The following is a 22,045-nucleotide window of genomic DNA, read 5'->3' on the forward strand; positions in this document are numbered from 1 at the left end:
GGGAAATGATTAAATGAAATATACCCAAATAATCCTGGCAAATGACCCACACACACACACTTCAGAGGAAGGCACCCTCCCCCACAAGACCACTACCAATCTGACCTGGGGGAAAATTCCTTCTCGAACCGTGATATAACTGTCAGACTCTAAGCACTGAGGAAGAACCAGCCAGTCAAGCACCTGAGAATGAGAATGGTCAGTGCCACTAGAGAGCCTTGGTCCACCCTGTCCAGTATCTGATCTCCAGCTGTGGCCATCTCTGATGCATCAGAGGAAGGAGGTTTTTTGTTTTTTTTTAAAAAGCTCCCAGAATACACTGGGGGTGTGGGCAAAAATCCTTTCCTAACCCCCTACTGATGGCCAGCCAATCCACCTCCTAGTAAATTCTATTCTTAAAAACAAACAAACAAACAAAACACAAACTCTGGAGCAACCATGTGATGTCTGCAGACTGTGCTCACCCAGCGCTCTAAATGAAGTAACAGCCTGTCATTTGTCTTTTAGAACGTAAAATCTAACACACTGTCATCCCTCAGCAAATAACCATATATTACTATTTAGTTTCACAATTCGACTATAAGAATCCTCAATGAAAAACTAAAAATTGATTGTCAAGTATCAGAGGGGTAGCCGTGTTAGTCTGGTTCTGTAGAAGCAGCAAAGAATCCTGTGGCACCTTATAGACTAACAGACGTTTTGCAGCATGAGCTTTCGTGGGTGAATACCCACTTCTTCGGATGCAAGTCATCCGAAGAAGTGGGTATTCACCCACGAAAGCTCATGCTGTAAAACGTCTGTTAGTCTATAAGGTGCCACAGGATTCTTTGCTGCTTCTAAAAATTGATTGAATAACATTTCATGTTGACTGAAAAAATATTGTGACAGATGGCAATTTCCTGCAATATCCTGGACAAACTTTACTGAATTAAGTTAAATCTTACTTAATTAAATTTAAGTATTTGAGGAGCCCATTGTATTAAAAATGCAAATGTTTATGTACTATTGTGGGATTGTGTAAAGGCAGGATTAATGCAATATCTGGAAAGTACTGTGAACTTCAAAAGACTCTGTTGAACAAGGTAGCAAACATGACTAATCTTTTGGAACAATACACGTAAAGCGGAATTCCTGGGAAGTACTGGAACAGAAAGGATTGCAAGCCCCCATCTACAGGCTCAGCCTTTGAAACTTTACCCTGAGGGGAGGTCCTTAGGTATGCTGATCACCTATTACATGAGGACAGTTCAACGACCAAAACAGGAATCAACAGACAAAGAAAGGACTTTACATAATTGGAGTTTAAACTGACTCAGGGCCTTCTTCCTGAGCTAGCAAATGGATAGGACCTCTGATACATGGAAGGCCCCAATCCTTAGGGAAGGATTGGAAGGACTTTGGCCTACAGAGGTCCCATAAGACTGTGTTCCTGTTTAGAGCAAAGGGTGCAATCAACCTGAAACCACAGGAAAACCCCTGGTTGGGGGTTGAAGGGAGAGGATGATCTCTGGTAAGCTTATTAGTATGTCTGTTTTCTTTGTAGTGCTTTCTAGTGCTTTTACCTTAAGAAAAAATATGCTTGCTTAGAAAGAACATTGTGGTAGCTCTAGCAATTAAACTGTGTGTCATCTCTGAGGAGAGAAGTGAAGCAAGTCTGCTTAGGGAGATTGTCTTTTGCTGGGAATAACACAGTGAAGGCAGGAAACTGGTCATCCTTGAAATACCCCTGATTCTGACACAAAACATTTGAGTGTGCTCCCTGCTGTCTGTTCTCATAATACATTGCAGTGGTATTGTCAGTTAGTACGTGAACCACTGAGTCCTTGATGTGATCTTGGAAAGTGTGGATGATGAGAAAAAGTGTGACAGGCATGTAGGTGACATGAAGCTCCAGGATGTTGATATGCAGTGACGCTTCCTGTTCTGGCCACAAGGCCTGAACTTTTAGTGACCCCAGATGTGCTCCCCAAAACAGTCCTGGTTGGTAGGGGCTGAGCAAGGAAAACCCTGGCATATGTTATCCTGAACTGTCCACCACCATAAGGAGACCAGGAACGACGGAGAAAGTCGGACCAGTCTGTGCAAGTGATGATGGGTCAGATGAAAGACTGACTTCAGTCACATTTGGAGAAGAAGAAGAAGACAGTCTGACAAAATGGACCACATTTCCAGGAGAGCGTCATTAATAGGGAGGCCTACTCTCCCTGGAGCAGATGGTTGGAAAATGTAGAGGAACTTGTGCATATTCTTCTGTAACAATTCTGCCTGGATGCCTCAGTAAGCAGCCATCTGCTGCTAAAGGTCCTGATATGCCTTCAAATTCTCCGGCATTGAGGGAGAAGAGGAACCTGGTACCACTGAATCACCAGGAGATGATGAAGAAGCAGCCAAGTACACCAGGGATGTATTCTTTTCCTGAATAACTGGACCCAGATGAGACAAGTCTGGAGGCCCTGAAGAAGACTCAACAGTTGTCTGAGCTTGTGGTGGATCAGCAACATTAACCACCAACAGGACCCGTGAATTCGCTCTGAAGCTGGCGGAAGAATATGATCTCTGGGATGAGGAGCATCCCAGGGATTCCAAGGAGGCCTCTGTGGGAACAGATAAGGCACTGGTGGCCAGTAGGCACCAAGCCAGGAGCCCAGGTCCCAACTACACGGGGTGCTGATCTCAGTACCGATACTGCTCTGAGAATGGTCCCTGATGCCAATCAAGCAATGAAGGCTGGGAGTAGGACCCTGACCTGGATACCAAGTCCCGCCACGTTTCTGGTGAAAGCATTGAAGTTAGTCCCAATGGTAAAAGCAGATGGTTAGACTCATCCACAGCCCAACGGGAAAGTGGTACTGGTGCTGATGAGGAATGAGGAATCGGCATAGCTGGTACCAAATATCTGACACCTATTCCCGGTGCCAGAGAAGGGATTGGTACCCAAAGTAGAAGGCGGAAACTGCAGCCAAGACAATGTTGGTGCCGAGGAGTGCACCAATGCCGAGGAGGTCTTCAGTGCCAGGCCCAACACTGGCCTCAATTCTACAGTCTGTGGCGCAAAAGGACCAGGCTGCTGTGCCGACGGACTCTTTGTCTCTGCAACACAACCAAAGGGTGTTACCAAGGAAGTGGAGGCCGTTGCCCTGGTAACATCCTGGATAAGTGGATAATCCAGAATAGATAGGCAGAGTAACTCTGCTGCCTCCTAGTATGCCTCCTTGGAGATGGTTGGGGCTCTCAGTGTCCTCAGCACAGTACCTGGAAGTGGTTTGATGGACCTACTCCATCCTGCATGCCAGAAGTGGTATGGTGCTGGTCCATACTCTTTTTAGAGGAGGAGGAAGAGTCTCCATGAGCCCTGGGATGGTCCCATTTAGCTTTATGAGACTTCAGTGATCCCAAGGAGGGTGAACGGCTCCTCTGTCTCTTGGGGGAGGTAACAGCTGATCTTAGGCCTCGGTTGTGAAACAGGTAGTGAAACAGGCCTCATGGCCTGCTTGAGAAGGTGCTGTTCCAAGTTTAAGTCTCTGGCCACCTAGTTTCTTTTGGTGAATTATTTACAAATACAGCACTGCTCCTCAGTGTGTCCCCCTAAACATGGCAAGCATCTCATGTGGGGATCACTATGAGGAATCGCCCACCCACATGACAGGCAGTGCTTGAACCCTGGCGAAAGCATCACGCAGGGCAATAAGTATTCTTATTCAAGCATGGAATTTCTATCCATAGAGATTCTGTGGTACATTTTGATTCATTTAAGATTTTTACTATATACAACTTTATGCATTCTTTCACATATAGTTCCACTCCCCCACCAGTGTGACCTACTCTGTCATTCCTATATATTTTTTATCATCGTTTATCATGTTTCTGTGATGCCTATTATATCAATATTCTCATTTAACACCAGGCACTCAAGTTCACTCATCTTAGTATTTAGACTTCTACTATTTATATAAAAGCACTCATATAATTTGTTAATATTTAATTGTCTGCCTTCATGTGATGTAACTGAAAGGGACTTTGTTTGTTTCACTTTCAGTTCCTACCTGTACTCCCTCAACTTCTATCCTCTCCTCTTTATTAGGATACAGATAACTCACAATTTTATATAAAATGTATAATGTGCTCTTATCCAGACTCACACTTGTTATCCTATAACATTTTTATTTAAGAATGCAGAACTAGATTCTACCTAGTTCCCACAGAGCCTTTAAGGGGACGGGAGAGGGGAATGGGAGGGGCACGGTGAAGATAAGGCAGAATCAAAGAGCTCTGGAGGTTGCAGGGCGGCTACCAGACACTCATCCAAGGTTGCCCAGCACTACAAAATGGCACATGGAAGGTAGAGTCATGGCTTCTCCCAACCCTTCCATACACACTGGTCAGCAGAGCCAATGAGGTGGGAGTGAAGAAATATTCTAAGTGTAGCAATTTGCAGAGTGCACACCACAATGCACCAGAAAGCTCAGAGTAGGCTTTCTGCTTCTGAGACAGAACGCTTCTGGTGCTCCTCCAGGGCTCTGCGACTTTGCACCACTCTAACTAAGGGTTGTGCCAAATACACACAATCTAGCCCTTAGTCATCAATCATTCCAGACAATGTGCATTCATCCAAGCCCTACTTAAAAGGTGATTTGAAATATTTTTCTAAAATGTTCATTATAGTTTTATGTGCTGAATACTCCTAACAGTAAGGTTAAGAAGCATAGTCAACACGTGAAGCATTTGAATATACTTTCATCTTCGATTCCCCTACTGGTTTTGATGACCAGCTCCCTCTTGGAGTGACACCCAATATGCAACATGCTGGTGATGTCAACATCACCACAGAACCCCACTAGGGCAAGGAGTCAAGAGAGGGTCAAATAAAGGTTCCTACTGGGTGCTAAAAGGTGCCATTTTAAACCATATGGCTTAGTTTTGAAAGATATAAAATGCACTTTATATCACTTGGGATATAAAATAATATGAAAATCTTTGCAAAACTACATCACTTCTGGTTTAATTAAAAGGGCATTTACCTGGACCCCACTTCCTCAACAGAGAGCACCCACATATTGCAGTGCAATCTGTAGCATCACTCAGAGAACAAATTGGCAGTACGTGATTTCAGGAGATCGGAAAGGAATAAACATTGAGCTTATCGTCAGTGATAATGCTGAAAGTTCTGCTTACCCTTTCAGCATGTAATTCTACAGTTAAACAAAACAAAAGCATATATTAGTAAGTGTTTGCAAGTCACCAGTTAACATTTGGCAAATGGCTAAACAAGATTTGCTTAACAGACATGCAGGCACCAGCATAAGACTGAAACTCTGATTGCACAGTGGAAGAAAAAGATACTAGTATAAATTACTAATTAAAACATCTATTTCAATTTATATTTGTACCAAATTTAGGTTATAAAATTAGATTATTTAAAAATATTTTAAAATTGAAATCTGAAGTTCACTTAATATAATATTTCCACATTCTTTGATCAAAAACACCAAATTAAATCAGCTTGTTAATATTAGTAACGTTTAACAGAATTGCGATCCTGGTCCTGCTCCCAATGAAGTGAATGGGATTTTTGCCACTGACTTCAGTGGAGCTGGATCCAGGCCCTATGGTGGTTGCCATTGATCTCTTTACAATTTTTGCACGTTATCTAATAAATGTTACTGTGGCATTCACAGCATAGGGAATACTACCTAGTCCCTTAGTATAGGGTCTACTGTGATTATTTCAGTAATGTATATTATCTGCAAGTGGGAACTGTACAGATTTTAATGATGATCACTGTATTTGTTTTTACAAAATAATAGACAGTGACATATAGATAGGAGCTCTATTAGAATTACTTATACAATTATACAGACATCTTTAATTAGTCATTGTTATATCCACAGATGTAAACCTTTATATACAATTATACATAAAATGCAGAGTACAGTACTGACTGATTACAGGGAACACAAAATATACATGTGTATGAAATACATTTGATACTTAGATGTAGCTTTGATTAGAATGTTATGCATTATATATCTATATGCAAATATGGATATAAATATTTAGATAATACTATAGCACAAATTACAGTATTTATTTTAAATTTAAAATCCCAAATTGATTCCTCCTCCTGCAGAACAGAATAAACTGTTTATGATGAACAGCAACCACTTTTAAAATGTTTCTTATGATTGTTTACATTCTGCTTCCAGACAAGTCAATGGAAGTTTGCCATTTAATTAAATGGGAGCAGTAGCAGATGCTTAATAAAGCAACAATGAGTACATTCCACACACAGTTTTGTCTCCCTGTGATCAAACAAAAATACTATATATAATTTATAAAAGAAAAGGGGGGGGAGAAAAAGAGGGAGGAAATAGTGAATACTATCGTACCGATTTCCATGGTCCCCGTTGCCATGAAACATCACCAGGGCAAGAATGCACATTACATTGTGCCATATTAGGTGGCTTGTCTAGAATTTCACAGCTTTGATCATTCAACATTTGGCCATTAGGAAGCTGACAAATCACTAATCTTGTCTTTATTCCATCTCCACATGTATGAGAACACTAAAAAAATAAAAAAGATATAGTTCAGGGGTCTCATCAACAGTCTTCATATGCCAAACAGATATTTGCATAATCAGTAAACTGTTATTACTATTTAATATTTTTATTGCGCTACTGCCTAGATGCCTCAGGCAAAAATCTTGGTCCCATTTACTAGGTACTCCACCCATACATAACGAAAAGGCAGTTTGTGCCCCAAAGAGCTTACAAAACTACATTTTTATATTTAATTAACTTTTGTCTACAAAAGACAAGAAGATAGAAAGTCTGCTCCTTCAGGCAGAAGTGAACACTAGTATGAGAGAAAAAAAAATTAATTGAAATTAGTAAGTCTTCAGGGTTAGCACCCAGAGTCAGTGTAGCATGTACCCCTTTTTCTGTGATAAGGGCAAATGGAAATTGGGCATAAAGCTAAGTTTTCTGCTTGAACAAGAGAACCCCCAGGAACACTGGGCAACAAAGTACACTACCCCTCCTGATGTTCATATTCTGATTCTTAAAGGCCATTTGTTTTGTAGACATAGGTGTCTCCTGATATACATACTACATATTTATTTTTTCAGATTTAAAGTTATTGTTTTGTAGAGCAGAAACAAAAAGAGAGAAACAAACTTTAGCCAGAAGTTCTGTCAAACGTGTACTGCTAAAACAAATAGAAAAGCTAGTATGGATTCACTCTAGCCCAAGCTCACTCCTAGTTAACTTAATCCATTCTTCTCAGAAAATATTGCTTATTTATAATAAACTATTAGAAATAAATTATAATCTGATGAGGAAACAATATGTCCTACTGCTTTATTGTCATATACTCTGTTTCTCTATTAAGGAAATACTAAACCAAAGGAGGGCTGTATCTGTTGTACAAAGCTGTGCAAAGCAGATATTAGCAGAGAAAATTACATGATGCACAGGCTAGGCCTAGGGAACTAAGTTACTAGAGCTGGTGAATAACATATGAAAAAAATCAGATGTTGAATTTTCCATTTTTACTCATAAAATTCAAAAATTCATCTACTGGTTATTGTGGTTCATGGGATTCAATATGTAGGAGGTAATGCAAGTGAGACCCTAGGTCAGAATAAACTCAAAATATTTGTTTAACTGTACATGTGGTCTTTGGCACAGAATCTATGGTTAAAGTTTGCTCAGACATGCAATAGAGCTGGGGTCGGCAACCTGCGGCATGCGTGCCAAACACGGCACGCGAGCAGATTCTGAGTGGCACGCAGCTGCCTGCTGCGGTCCCAGCCCCCAGCCCCACTCAGCGCCCCCCCCCCCCCCGCTCTCCCCCTGCGGAGGCAGAAGCTTGGTTCTGCGGCAGCCAAGCTTCCCCCTCCCCCGCTTCTTCCCCTGGTGTGGTGCTTTCCTGCCCCGCCCCCTCTCCTTCCCAAAGCCAATCAGCTGATGGCCCTAGCCTAAGCGTGCAGGCAGCTCCTAGAGGACGCAGAGAGAGGTAGGGACAGAGCCTTGGGGAAGGGGCTGGAACAGGGCTTATCCCTTCCAGCCCCCTGCCATGAGCCGCTCAGGGCAGGGGGTGGGAGCACCCCTACGAGCCGAGCACCCCAGCCCTCTGCCTTGAACCCCACCCCACACACACTCAGCATTCTGCCCTGCACCACCTACATCCCCAAGCCCTCTGCCCTGAATCCCCCTCCACCCCAACACACACCCAGCCTTCTGCCTTGCATCCCCACAGCCCCATCCCTCTGCCCTGACCCCCCTGACACACTCAGCCCTCTGCCCTGCACCCCCACAGCCCCATCCCTCTGCCCTGACCCCCCCGACACACTCAGCCCTCTGCCCTGCACCCCCACAGCCCCATCCTTCTGCCCTGACCCCCCCACACACTCAGCCTTCCACCCTGCACCCCCTACACCCCCAAACCCTCTGCCCTGAACACCCCTCCACCCCAACACACCCAGTCTTCTGCCTTGTATCCCCACAGCCCCATCCCTCTGCCCTGAATCCCCCCACACACCCAGCCCTCTGCCCTGACCCTTGACCCCCCACACACCCAGCCTTCTGTCCTGATCTCTGAACCACCCCCACCCCAGCCTTCTGCCCTGAACCCCTTCCCCCAGCCCTGACCCCTGAAACCTCTGCCCCCCCCGGTCTGGGGTTCTGGCCGCAGGCCCTGCTCAGCCCGCTGCTGGCCTAGGTGAACAGAACCCCAGGCTGGCAGCGTAAGATCAGCATTTTAATTTAATTTTAAATGACGCTTCTTAAACATTTTGAAAACCTTGTTTACTTTACATACAATAGTTTAGTTATATAATATAGACTTATAGAAAGAGACCTTTTAAAAACGTTAAAATGTATTACCGGCACGCGAAACCTTAAATTAGAGTGAATAAATGAAGACTCGGCACACCACTTCTGAAAGGCTGCCGACCCCTGCAATAGAGAATCCCTTCCTTACTTTCATAATTGAAAACAGTTCATACAAACCGTCACACTTAAAGAGGGGGAGTTGAGATTCTCTTGACTTACAATGTCTGTATCCTCCCCAGGTCATCTTATTTGGCTCTTTGAAATGGTTTAGCTATTTCCCTTGCTCACTTTTCAAATACATGATCTCCCTTTCAAAGAAGGTTACCATTTTCCATAGTATTAAGTTAATGCTACAACCCAGTTCTTCTTTCTCCATCTACTGTGCGCTTCACATGCCCTGAGAACAGTAATTCTTGCAACGCTTCTAGTCAGCTGTACAGTAAGCTTCAGCTTCTGAGAAAACTTCTCACTTGCTAGGAGACTAGGTACTAAATAACAGGAATATGAAATGCTCACTAATGAGCATAAATTCAACCTAGGTGCTGTTTCTGAAACTTGGTGGGAAGAGTTGGATGTTAAAATCAATGGTTGCAACCTAAGGATTAAGTCTGCAAAGGGGGAGGGGAGTAGCACTCTATGTAGAAATTGGCATTACTTGCTTCAAAGACATTGACAACTCAGAAACAAGTATTCTTAAATGTTTATGAATCAATGTCATAAAAGATACAGCACAACATAGAATACTAGCTGATATCTGCTACAGACCACCAAATCACACAAGAGAACAAATGACTGGCTCTTAAGTGCCTATCTGTAATGGGAAGGGGAAAAATAGCTGTGTTATCATGGGGGACTTCAATCTGAGTGAGATGGAATCATGGAATTATAGAAATGTAGGGCTGGATGTGACCACAAAGGTCATCTAGTTCATCCCCTGGTCTTGCAGCAGGACTAAGCAAATATAGACCATCCTTGACAGGCGTTTGTCTAATCAGCTCTTAAAAACTTCCTCCAGTGATGGGGGTTCCACAATCTCCCTTGGTAACCTATTCCAGTACTTACTATCCTAATAGTTAGAAAGATTTTCCTAATACTTAACCAAAACTCCCTCGGTGCAGATTAAGCCCATTACTTCTTGTCCTACTTTGAGTGGACATGGAAAACAACTGATCACCGTCCTCCTTATAACAGCATATTTGGAGACTGTTATCAGGTCCTTTCCCCCACCCCATCTTCTTTTCTCAAGACTACACATGCCCACTTTATTTTAAACCTTTCCGCATAGGTCATGTTTTCTAAACTTTTTATCATTTTTGTTTCTCTTCTGGACACTCCAATTTATCCACATTGTTCCTTAAGTGTGGCACCAAGAGCAGGACACAGTATTCCAGCTGAGGCCTCACCAGTGTCGAGCAGAGCAAGACAATTACCTCTTGTGTCTTAAAAACAAACACGCCTGTTAATATACCCCAGGATGCTATTAACCTTTTTGCAACTGCATTACACTGACAACTTGTATACCATTTGTGATCCACTATAACTCACAGAACCGTTTCTGCAGTACTACTGCCTAGTCAGTTATTCCCCATTTTGTAGTTGTGTGTTAGATTATTATTTTTTTTTGCTCCTAAGTGCAGTACTTTGCACTTGTCTCTATTGAATTTCATCTTGTTGATTTGAGACCAACTCTCCCATTCATCAAGGTCGTTTTGAATTCCCATCCTGTCCACCAAAGTGCTTGCTGGCCCTCCCAGCTCAGTGTCATCCACAAATTTTATAAGCATACTCTCCGCTCCATTGTCCAAGTCATTAATGAAACTGGACCCAGGACCCTGAAGGACCCCACCAGATAGATCTTCCCAGTTTGACAGCAAACCATTGATAACCAGCCTTTGAGTACAGTTGATTAAACCAGTTGTGCACTCACAGTAATTTCATCTAGACCATGTTTCCCTAGTTTGCTTATTAAAATGATTGTGACTGTGTCAAAAGCCTTACTAAAATCAAAACACATGACATTTTCTGCTTCCCCTATCCACTAGGCCAGCAACACTGTCAAAGAAGGAAATCAGGTTGGTTTGGCATGATTTGTTCTTATCAAGCTATTATCTTCTAGGTGCTTATAAACCAATTGTTTAATAATTTGTTCCAGTATCTGGAGGTCTCATGCTGACAGTATATAAACATCTTTGGAATGTCTAAAAATTGCAAATGGCAATTTCCTAACTCAAAATGTTTTGCGGTCAACATGGGGTAATTCTATATTAGACCTCATCTTGACAGACAGCAGGGAATTGATCACAGAACCAAAAATTTGTGATAGCTTTAGGAACAAGTGATCATGACTTGATCACATTTACAATGTGAAAGCAGAATAAAGTCCAGATGGGTAATACATGTACTTGGTGCTTTAATAAAGCCAATTTTACAAAGCTGATAATAACTATGAGACAAATCAGTTGGGAGAAAGAATTTAAAGAGAAAAAAGGGAATGATAATTGGGAACTGTTTAAGATCATTTTAGTAGATGCCCCGAACCCCAAAATTCCATATTGAAAAGGGCTACAGTGCTTAAAAAGAAAGATATATGTATACTGTATAACAAATAGAAAAAAAGGAGAAGTTCATAGTGATGAATATTCATCAGAAGCTTCAAACTGTAGAAAATTGATGAGAGAAGCAAACGGACACAAGAAGAACTTCATAGCCAGAAGAGTTGAGGACTATAAGAAGGAGGGTTTTTTTAAATATATTAGAAACAAAATATTATATTAGCCATTACTAATAATGATACTTAGCCATTACTAGACAGAAATGGTAGAATTATCAATGATAATGCAGAAAAGGCAGAAGTATTCAAAATATTTCTGTTCTGTATTTGGGAAAAAGCCTTGTGATGTAATCATTTAATATGACGATGATTTAATACTTTCCAATCCAACAGTAACTCAGAAGGATGTTAGAAAGCAGATATTAAAGCTAAACATTTTAAAATCAGCAGATGCAGATAACTTGCATACAAGAGTTTAAAAAGAGCTGTCTGAAGAAGTCTCTGGACCATTAATACTGATTTTCAATAAGTCTTGGAAAACTGAGGAAGTTCCAAAGGATGGAAAGAATGCTACAGGCCTGTCATCCTGACATCCATTCCAGGCAAAAACAAACAAACAAACAGACTGGCTGATACAGTACTTGATAAATAAAGAATGAAAGTAGGGTAATATAATTAATGCCAATCAACATGGGTTTATGGAAAATAGATAATTTCAAACTAACTTGATATTATTTTTGATGAGATTACAAGTCTGATTGATAAGATAGTAGTCCTGATGTATTATAAACTTCTGTAAGGCATTTAATTTGGTACCGCACAACACTTGAAGAAACTAGAACAATGAAAACATTAAAAATTGACATATTAAATGGATTAAAAACTGGCTAACTGCCAGGTTTCAAAATACAACTGTAACTGGGCAATTATTATCAAGCTGATGTGTTTCTATTGAGGTCCTGCAAGAATCTACTCCTATGCTAGTTAACATTTCTATGAGCAACATGGAAGAAAAGAAAATCACCAGTGATAAAGTTTGCAGATGGCACAAAGATTGGGGGAGTAGTAAATAATGAAGAGGACAGGTCTTTGTTACAGAGTGATCTGGATCACTTGATAAGCTGTGTGCAAGCAAATGATATGCATTTTAATATGGCCAAATGTAAAATCCTACATCTAGGCACAAAGAATGTAGGTCATTCTTACAGAATGGGGGACTCTCTCCTAGGAAGCAATGACTCTGAAAATGACTTGTGGTCAAAAGGGCTAACACAATCCTTGGATGTATAAACAGGGAATATCAAGTAGGAGTAGGGAGGTTATATTAACTCTATATTTGGCACTAGTGCAGCTGCTAGTGGAATACTATGTCCAGTTCTGGTGTCCACAATTCAAGAACGATTTGGACAAATTGGAGAGGGTTTAGAGAAGAGCCACATGAATGATTAAAAGATGGAAAACATGCTTTATAGTGAATCAAAGAGCTCAATCTGTTTATCTTAACAAAGAGAAGATTAAGGGTTGAATTGATTACGGTCTATAAGTAGCTACCTGAGGAACAGAAATTTGATAATAGAGGGCTCTTTAGTTTATCAGAAAAAGGTATAACCAGATCCAATTGCCTGGAAATTGAAACTAGACAAATTAAGACTAAAAACAAAGGGCACATTTTTAATAGCAAGGATAATTAACCATTGGAACAATTTACGAAGGGTTGTGATGGATTCTCTATCACTGGACATTTTTAAAATGAAGATAGGATTTTTTTTTCTAAAAGATATGCTCTAGTTCAAACAGGAGATAATTCAAAGAAGTCCTATGGCCCATGATATATAGTCGGCCAGACTAGATGATCACGAGGTCCCTTCTGGCTTTACAATCTATTAATCTTTTATTTCACCATCTTATATTTTCTTACGGTGGCTGTTAGACCAGGAGTTCTCAAACTGGGGGTCGTGACCCCTCAGGGAGTCATGAGGTTATTATGTGGGGTGTCCCGGGCCGTCAGCCTCCACCTCCAAATCCTGCTTCTCCTCCAGCATTTATAATAGAGTTAAATATAAAAAATGTGTTTTTAATTTATAAGGGGGGGTGGTCACACTCAAAGGTTTGCTGTGTGAAAGGGGTCACCAATGCAAAAGTTTGAGAACCACTGTGCTAGAAAATGATTTTTTGGAGTAAACCCTTCTCCCACCCAAATCATCTTCTAATTAGACTAATGAATAATTGCCATGTGTCAGGCAGCATGACAAAGCCATAACCACTAGCAAGTCCTCACTCGTCTACTGCTTATAGATATGGTAACCAGATGCCAGTAATCAACAGAAACAACATGCCCTTTTATAGGCAATCTATATAACAAAGGCTGGATTAATCATTGAACAAATAAGTTGCTTATTCATTGTGAAGACAGTGGTAAATAAAAATTGTTTGAGTTTGAAAATGTTTGATCCTTTTTAGACTAGTAAAAAAGATTTTCTCTTGTATACATACTTAAATAATTATTTTACCTTTTTTAAAAAAATGCTCAAAAGGTTCACAATTTTTTTTTAAAAACTGTGAAATAATCTTACTTCTCCCCAGTTCCCATAGTTCCATCGTGGACAGGGTCCAGAATCACAGTGCCTTGACTCTGGGGGCTTTGTTGCCTCATCACAATGACTAGCACTTATTCCATCCACATCTTGACACACTACAACACGACGTTGGAATCCACCTGCACAAGTACTAGAGCACTAGTAAAACAAAAGGCAAATATACATCTTTGTTAGTTGTGTAGGCACTGCAATGTACAATATATTGCTTAAATGAATTTGAAAATAAGAAATTTGGAAATTGGCACTGAACTATAAATTAAAAACTCCAAAAAATTTTTGTAAAAGTTCTAAACATTCTACATTTTAAAAATCAAAATCAATTGTTTTTGATTAAACATATTAAAATATTGCTTTTAAAATAAAAATATATATTTAAGCTAACCAAATAGGTACTGTACTACAACGTTATTTTCAGAAATGTTAAAAAACAAAACTCTAATGCATGCAGAATGATGAACATAGTAAATACATTTTAGTAGTTTGCTTACTGCTCCCCATGGTCCTGTTCTCCACTGGTTTCCTCCTACAGAAGGCTGGCTCCATTGATTTACATTATCTTGTGGGTGATGGCCCCTGTGTATTGGAGGGTAATCTAGTTCTGGAAAATGGCTTGGATGGTCATGCATTTTAGGAATATGACGATAAACTGGCAGGCATGGAGGCATGTTACATTCTTGCTCTTTGGAAGGACGGCTTTCGGGATCACAGTAATTCTCGTCAATTTGTTGATGGTAGTTGACACAGACAACTTGTCTTGTTGCTATTCCATTATCACATGTAACTGTGCACTGACCAAAAATTAACCCAACACTTGTGATACAACATAACATCAAAAAACAGTAACTAAAGATATTCATATATACTTCTGAAATTAATAAAAGTATAATTAATTTTTTTCAGGGCACAGACAGTCTCTTCATACACCTCTACACAGCACAATGAAGACCCAATTCTAATCAGAGCCTTTGGGCACTAATATGATATAAATACAACAATAAAATCAATACTTACGGGTGACCAATTTCCAGCTTGCCACTCTCCACATGGACTAAAACAGTTTGAAATCTCAGCTGGTCTGGGTAAGTGTGTACAGAGTGATTCATCAGCAACTCCACCATGAGCATCCCTACAACTCACATAGCGAGCACGGTTACCTTTTCCACAAGATGCAGAGCACTATGAAGCAGAACAATATATGTTGATCATATTTTATTAGACCAAGAAACCCAAAATTAACTTGCAAATGTAAGCATATTTAGTACTAACATGATTTAATATAGGTTTTAATCCATAAATTAAACACAAAGAGACAGATTCCAACCTCAATTATATGGATATAAATCCAGAGTAACTCTTCAAGTAATCCAAGATGTGTATTTGTCTCAGCCTGTATCACCTTTCTTGGCCTCTCTCCATGGTGAATAGCTCCCTTTAAGGTGAAGTCTTGGGAGCAACTGCTAGTGGGGAAGCCCTGAAAGTGCGGCTCTAATGGAGCTCTGCTTTTGGGGAATGAGGTGTGGAGTACTGCTAGATGGGCCTGACATGCGCAGCTCACAAAAGGGCTATGGGGTTTGGATGTGCAACCTTAACTGTTTCACATGAGTGTACATGTTAAGATGTAGTCTTCAAAATATATGATTGCATTATCATGTAATATTATTATTATTTTCTACAGTTTAGATACCTATAGGTAGCGTCTTCCTATATTTTTCAATTATTTTATTGAGACTAATTTCATTGACATAATGATAAAGTATATTTAGGGCCTGATTTATAACATCATTACTCTGTTTTTGACACCAACATAAATCTATCAAGCCCTCCCTGATGTGTTCATATCTCAAAAACCGTCCATAAATTGTGTCAAAGGCTTTCTGAGTAGGCATTATCTCAATCCGGTCTCAATTTCAGTACACTTTGCACTACACAGCTAAATTAGAAATGCATGAATGTCTCAGTTATACACTTTATGAACTTACAAAAAATATACAGGATCAGTGCATCTTTTCAAATGTTCATATCTCAGATAAACCAAAGCCAATTTTTAACAGCGTACTCAAAGACACTTCTTTTCAATGAAGTTTATTTACATGCAAAATTACAACTTTAACCCCATCACTATTCAGCAGTATAGCTGTTTAAACCAAAGGCATCAATAATCCTTTTATAATGGGAAAAATTTATATTTTCACTCTCCCAATGCTTAAAAACTGGTAAATCACTTCTGCACAAACAACCTCCAAAAGTTCATTTTTTCAGACCGAAAGATAAAATTTAAGTTCTACGCACTGAAAAATGGGACAGAATGGGAACTTTCTTAACTATATAATTAGCTACTATGCCCACTGTAATATATTACATACTGGGGTCCATGATCCATATCTCCATTGAGTCACCTTCCCTATGACAGGAAGTGATGTTGTCCATAATTTTGTGGTTTCTGGACAAGGAGGCATTTCACAGTCCTGTGCAAAAAAGGATAATGTAAACTTTAAACACATTTTTCAGAACTGCAAAAAGCAAAGCAAATCACCATTATATTATAGTAACACAATTTTTCAGTAATTCTGTTCTCTACTTTTCCATAGCCTTATTCAGTGGTGTTTAAAAGAACAGTCATTTACCTCATAGTAATTATGGTTCTTCCAGATGTGTTGTCCACACAGATTCCACTTTTGAGGATAGATTCATAAAGGGACTTAGGGGCCTAAGTACCTTATTTATGCACTATTAGTATTCTCAAAACCCCCATTCACCTGTTGCCTAAGTTTTTGCAGTACAAGTTCCCTAGGCCTATTTCTCTGCCTTATTGGTATCTGGGTGCCTAAGCCACAGTGTGATCCACGAACTAGGGGAAGATAGGCACTAACTCATCTGTGGGGCTTGATCTGGTAGGCATGCTCACAGGCCACCTAACTCCATACAAAACAGCCAAGAGGAGCTTGCTGGTGTTCTGGAGCTGTACCGGGTACTTAATATGTGGTTCCTCCACTCAGTGGCTGGATGTACATATGAATACACAACCCCTATGGACTCCAGAACATTTGCATTATATTATTAAAAGGAATCAAAGATCAGTTGAGTGTAACAAACAAACACTTTATTAGGGGAAAATATAGGATTAAATTAAAAGAAAGGGAAGGATAGGAATCCAGAATAAAAGGAAAGGGCAGGGAACCAAGTTATACCAGCATATACAACTAAAATATATTAACCTCAGAAATTCCTCGCTCAAGTAGTCATATACCCCCCTCTATTAACTGAACATGATCAGAATCCCACAACAGAGTCTGCCTCCAGCCTGCATGTGGTCAGCCTATGCATATTGCTCCATGCACTGGAGCGTTTTAGTATTAATCAAAGGTTCTTTTGACTGTCTGCAAAAGTCTGGGCAGTCCCAGTCATGTGCCAGCTATTCAGGGAGTGGTCGGCTGTCCAGGAATGTCAGTCATGCTCCTGCCCCATAATGCCTCTTCTCTTCCTCAGCCTCCACCATCCAGATTTGAAGTACACAATATGGACACTTAGTTTCAGTATAATACTCCCAGCCTCTAGGCTACTGGGAGATACTTCACTGAAGCCCCCCCACCCCCCATGGCAATGAGGCTATATAATTGGGTTTATTTAAATTAAAAAAAAAATTGTTTGCTTGAAGTGCATTTGTTTGACTTACTTGACTGTCTCTAGGACGGGTAGCAGCATTGCACTCTCTGTCATCCTCTAAAATAACTCCATAAGTGCCAGTCACACATTTGACTGCACGCATTTGGTATCCACGTCCACATGTCACAGCACACTGACAAAGACAACAAATAGTTTAAAACTTGGTCATCATTCTAAAATGTTGATACAATTTATTTTTTTAAAGAACATCCATGTAACAAGAACAGGAACAAAATAATCTAGAAATAATTTTTTTGCACAGTCCTTTTTAAAATTTAAATGTATTCTCTCTCTAAAAATATTCTAATGATAATTTAACAGGTGGAATAACTTTAATATTGAATAATAATTCTGAATAACTACTGCACAGGAGCTAATTTACATGCTTAATTACCATACCAATAATTGTATTAAACATACCTACGAATGAAAAGTTATACATAACTTGCCATTTTCTGCACAATTAGCATTATTTAATTTACTTTCAGGGAACTGCATGCCTAAAACTCTGAAAATCAGACCCTCATTGTACAGCAATTGGCCTGCTCACTTTACCCTGCTTATTAGCCTTCAAAAATGTTTAACAACTATGGCTAATGCAAATACAGTACATTTATTTCCCTGATAACCATCTTTATCCACAATCATGTCCCCTGCAAACATTTCTCAAGTCACAGGAAGTGCCCCTTTCATATCCTACTGGATATCAAACCTCAACCATCCAACCCCAACCTCTCTCTCTAGGACAAAAAAGAAAAACAGCTGTATTAGGAGAATATGCAAAAACACCCTTTGTGCTTCTTTAATCCTGATAACATCCAGGCTTCAGATTGCTCCAGACATAAATCAGAGCAGCCCTCAGGATGCTCTAATTTACACAGGCAGCCAACAGCTCCAGAGGCCACTAGAACATGCAGAGTTTGCAAGACACAGGGATGTCCCAGTCATTTAAAAGCCACAATGGAGATATGCTACCCCAAGCATACCCCACAGGAATCTTCCAGGGCTGGCTATGCTGGTGTTAGGCAGAGTGACCATACGTTGTGGTTTTTCATATAGCGTCCCAAGAAATTACTTCAGGATCATATCAAAACATTTGGGTTTTTATAGCTTCAAAATTTTTGTTTCAGATGCATTGTACACCAAGCAGAATTAACTTTCTGTTACTAGGAACAAACAGTCCAGTGAAACAAGCTTCTAGTGTGATAAACATTGTAGGGAATGAAGTGAAAAGTCAAATCAGTGTAGATCAGTGGTGTGCAACCAGCTGCCCGCAGGTCACATGCAGCCTGTCAGGATAATCTGCTGGCGGGCCGCCAGACAGTTTGTTTACATCGACCGTCCACAGACACAGCCTTCCACAGCTCCCAGTGGTCGCGGTTCGCCCTTTCCGGCCAATGGGAGCTGCGGGAAGTGGAGCAGGCTGGCTGCTGCTTCCCGTAGTTCCCATTGGCCAGGAGCGGCGAACCGCGGCCAGTGGGAGCTGCGGGTGGCCATGCCTGCGGACGGTCAATGTAAACAAATTGTCTCGCAGCCTGCCAGCAGATTACCCTGATGGGCCACGTGCAGCCGTGGGCTGCAGGTTGCCCACCACTGGTGTAGATGCTATGAAAGCTGTTCTTTTGCTCAAAGTTAATGTTAATGACCCTTCTTCATTATTTCATTATATACTCATTCAGGGCTCTTACATTAGCAGAAAAAATCCTGTATTCTAAGAAATATTCACATATTGTTGTTAAATCAGAAGTTGGCAGTAAAAATTGCTGTTTATCAGTAGATGCCAATGCATGGAATTTGGAGTAATGAAGATGGAGAGTTCTGTTTTGTTGCTATTACTACATGGATTTCTTATTTGGCAAATTTCGTGTAGGTGTTGAATCAGAAATGCCAAGTATAGCAATTGCTTACATGGAAAAGTAATATCATGAAAGTATGTAATGGATTTTTAGCTCATTTTAATGCAATTTAGCAGCTGGAAATGAAGAGAAGCCAGCACTGGTGACAGATCATTAGCAACTGCTCCACAGACTCCCAGCACCAGGAGCAGCACCGGGCCCCAGCACGCCAAGTGCGTGCTTGGGGCGGCAAGCCGCGGAGGGCGCTCTGCCAGCACCGCGGGGGCAGCAGGCAGGGTGCCTTCGGCGGCTTACCTGCGGGAGGTCCGCTGGTCCCGCGGCTTCGGCGGACCTCCCGCAGGCACGGCTGCGGGAGGTCCGCCGAAGCCGCGGGACCAGCAGACCTCCCGCAGGCAAGCCGCCGGATGCAGCCTGCCTGCCGTGTTTGAGGCGGCGAAATGCCTAGAGCCGCCCCTGCCCAGCACTACACTAAATTTGAGGAATTCTGCCTTCTATGGAGAGAGATTGGATAGATTAAAAGTTCTACAGAAGTGAAAAGTATAGTTTAAGAATGTGCTTATAGGCCTCTTCTCCACAAGGTCTCTGCATCTCACAGGTAAAAAAAATATTATCATATGCTGTCCAGCTCCCTAGCTACATGTTCTCAATGAATATCAGAGACTTCTTTTGAATAACCTGAAAACAATGCTGGCTTGATTATTCAGACGGGGCTCCATCAAATTAAGGACCCTTCTTTTGAACTATTTTTATCCCTCTTTCAAATAAGTACATCCTATTTTGGAATTTTGCAGTATCTCGGATGTATACCAGATATATGCCTTTCGAAACAAAGCACACACTGCTGAATTGTAAATACACTTATTTTAATTAAAATAAATAAGCTGTGCATTTTTCCTAAAGATTATATATTATATTAAGCAGCTGGAGATTCTTAACAGTATCATTAGCTTGGCATATATAGTCTTATATTTTAAATCAAGGATGCCCCTAGAAGTGCAGATTTGTCTAGAAATGACTGGCTGAACATTTACCACGAATATGACTGCTCTGAGAATTGCATCTACTTTCATTAATTTTGGGTTAGCAACACTTTTTACTCAACACACATAAAACATGCTGAGGTGTGACAGAATCTTACAACCTTAGCAATTATATTCCAACAGAAAATATTTTAAAACTTTGCTGTTGCATGATCATTCAAAAGTCTAGAATAGATGAAAAAGGCAAAAATACTTATGTACTCACTGATCCCCATGGTCCTACTTGCCAAGATGCACATTCATGAAGTTCACATGATCTTACTGATTCTGGTTTAGAGTTTGGATTACAGAAGTTCTCTCTCAGTTTTTCATCATTCAGGTGACACCATACTTGTCGATACCTCATTCCCTTCCCACATGTCACAGGACACTACAGAGTGATAACATTACATTTGTCAGCTGATAAAAAGTATGAAATATAAATTTATACATTCACCTTTTCCAGTCATTTGTTGGACTTTAGTTAATATACAACTAATCACAAAAACATTTTTATAGTTTAATACAACCAATTCTTTATTTTCTTGCTTTCTAACCAGTTCCCAGTTCAAGAATATACCAGTCCAATGATCTATAAACATTTCCCCAGCTATAAAAATGTGAAAACAAATTAGAGTTCATTTACCCATTAATATTAAAGTAAAGTATCATAAAATGTATACTTATCATAAATTTTGAAAAAACATATGTCATAACTTCCAGAGGAAACATACTTAGCCCATTCACAATTCAGAGAAAGCCAGTATAATCTACATGAAAATATAAACAATAATGTGCTTTGCTTGACTGCATAGTTTGTATTACTTCAGAAAAATTAGCGGTAAGATATTAGATAAAATCCCTGTAAGAACCCTCACAGTCTTGCACTAACATTCCATGAAAAGCTGAATTACTGGTAAGTTTTTCACAAGACATCAAGCAAGCTATCTGGAGAGCTTTGCAAAATTCTGGCATTAGAATATGCTATATTTATTTTACAACGAAAATAACTAGTAATACCAAAACTGTGAACATTTAAAAAGTACTGCTTACATTTAAAGTAATTTTAAAAGTAGTATAATAATATCAAAGGAGCCTGAAGTTTTGCGTGATTAGTGTTACCTCACTCCAATCACTAGTAGCCCAGTTTGGACATAAAAACTCATTACAGTTCTGTGTTACAATCCTTGGAAGCTCATGACATTCTCTATCAGCTAGCCGACGACCAAAGTTGTTCATACAAAAAGCTTCTCTCGTTCTTATGCCTCTCTCACAGCTCCTGGAACACTGTAATATAGAAAAAAGTAAAACAGAGCACAAGAAATGTACTGTAAAAAAGACTAATTCAAGCTACATTAAAAAGAGATCTATTTGGCCAAATTCATCCCGGGTGTAACACTATAGACTTCATATAAATATCTCAGAGATAAATTTGTTACTTTGCTGTTTAGCTCCATGATATAGTTCATAAACTAATGTTAAGGCTGCAATTTTATATCTTATCTTCTATAAAATACATATAAAA

General features: G+C 40.1%; 1 protein-coding gene across 1 annotated transcript in view; it reads right to left on the reverse strand.

The window, feature by feature from the left end:
- The window catches only part of ADAMTS20 (ADAM metallopeptidase with thrombospondin type 1 motif 20), a 176,164-nt gene that overhangs the window by 45,483 nt on the left and 108,636 nt on the right, over positions 1-22,045 (reverse strand). Inside the window, exons 21-28 of the mRNA XM_045001846.1 lie at positions 21,643-21,807; positions 20,747-20,911; positions 17,656-17,778; positions 16,346-16,447; positions 14,994-15,158; positions 14,471-14,770; positions 13,959-14,120; positions 6,387-6,563 (exon numbers count right to left, since the gene is read on the reverse strand). Coding sequence (XP_044857781.1) covers positions 6,387-6,563; positions 13,959-14,120; positions 14,471-14,770; positions 14,994-15,158; positions 16,346-16,447; positions 17,656-17,778; positions 20,747-20,911; positions 21,643-21,807 — 1,359 coding nt within the window. The remainder of the gene's footprint in view (positions 1-6,386; positions 6,564-13,958; positions 14,121-14,470; positions 14,771-14,993; positions 15,159-16,345; positions 16,448-17,655; positions 17,779-20,746; positions 20,912-21,642; positions 21,808-22,045) is intronic.

This window comes from Mauremys mutica, chromosome 1, assembly GCF_020497125.1.
Source record: "Mauremys mutica isolate MM-2020 ecotype Southern chromosome 1, ASM2049712v1, whole genome shotgun sequence".
Classification (NCBI taxonomy): Eukaryota; Metazoa; Chordata; order Testudines; family Geoemydidae; genus Mauremys; species Mauremys mutica.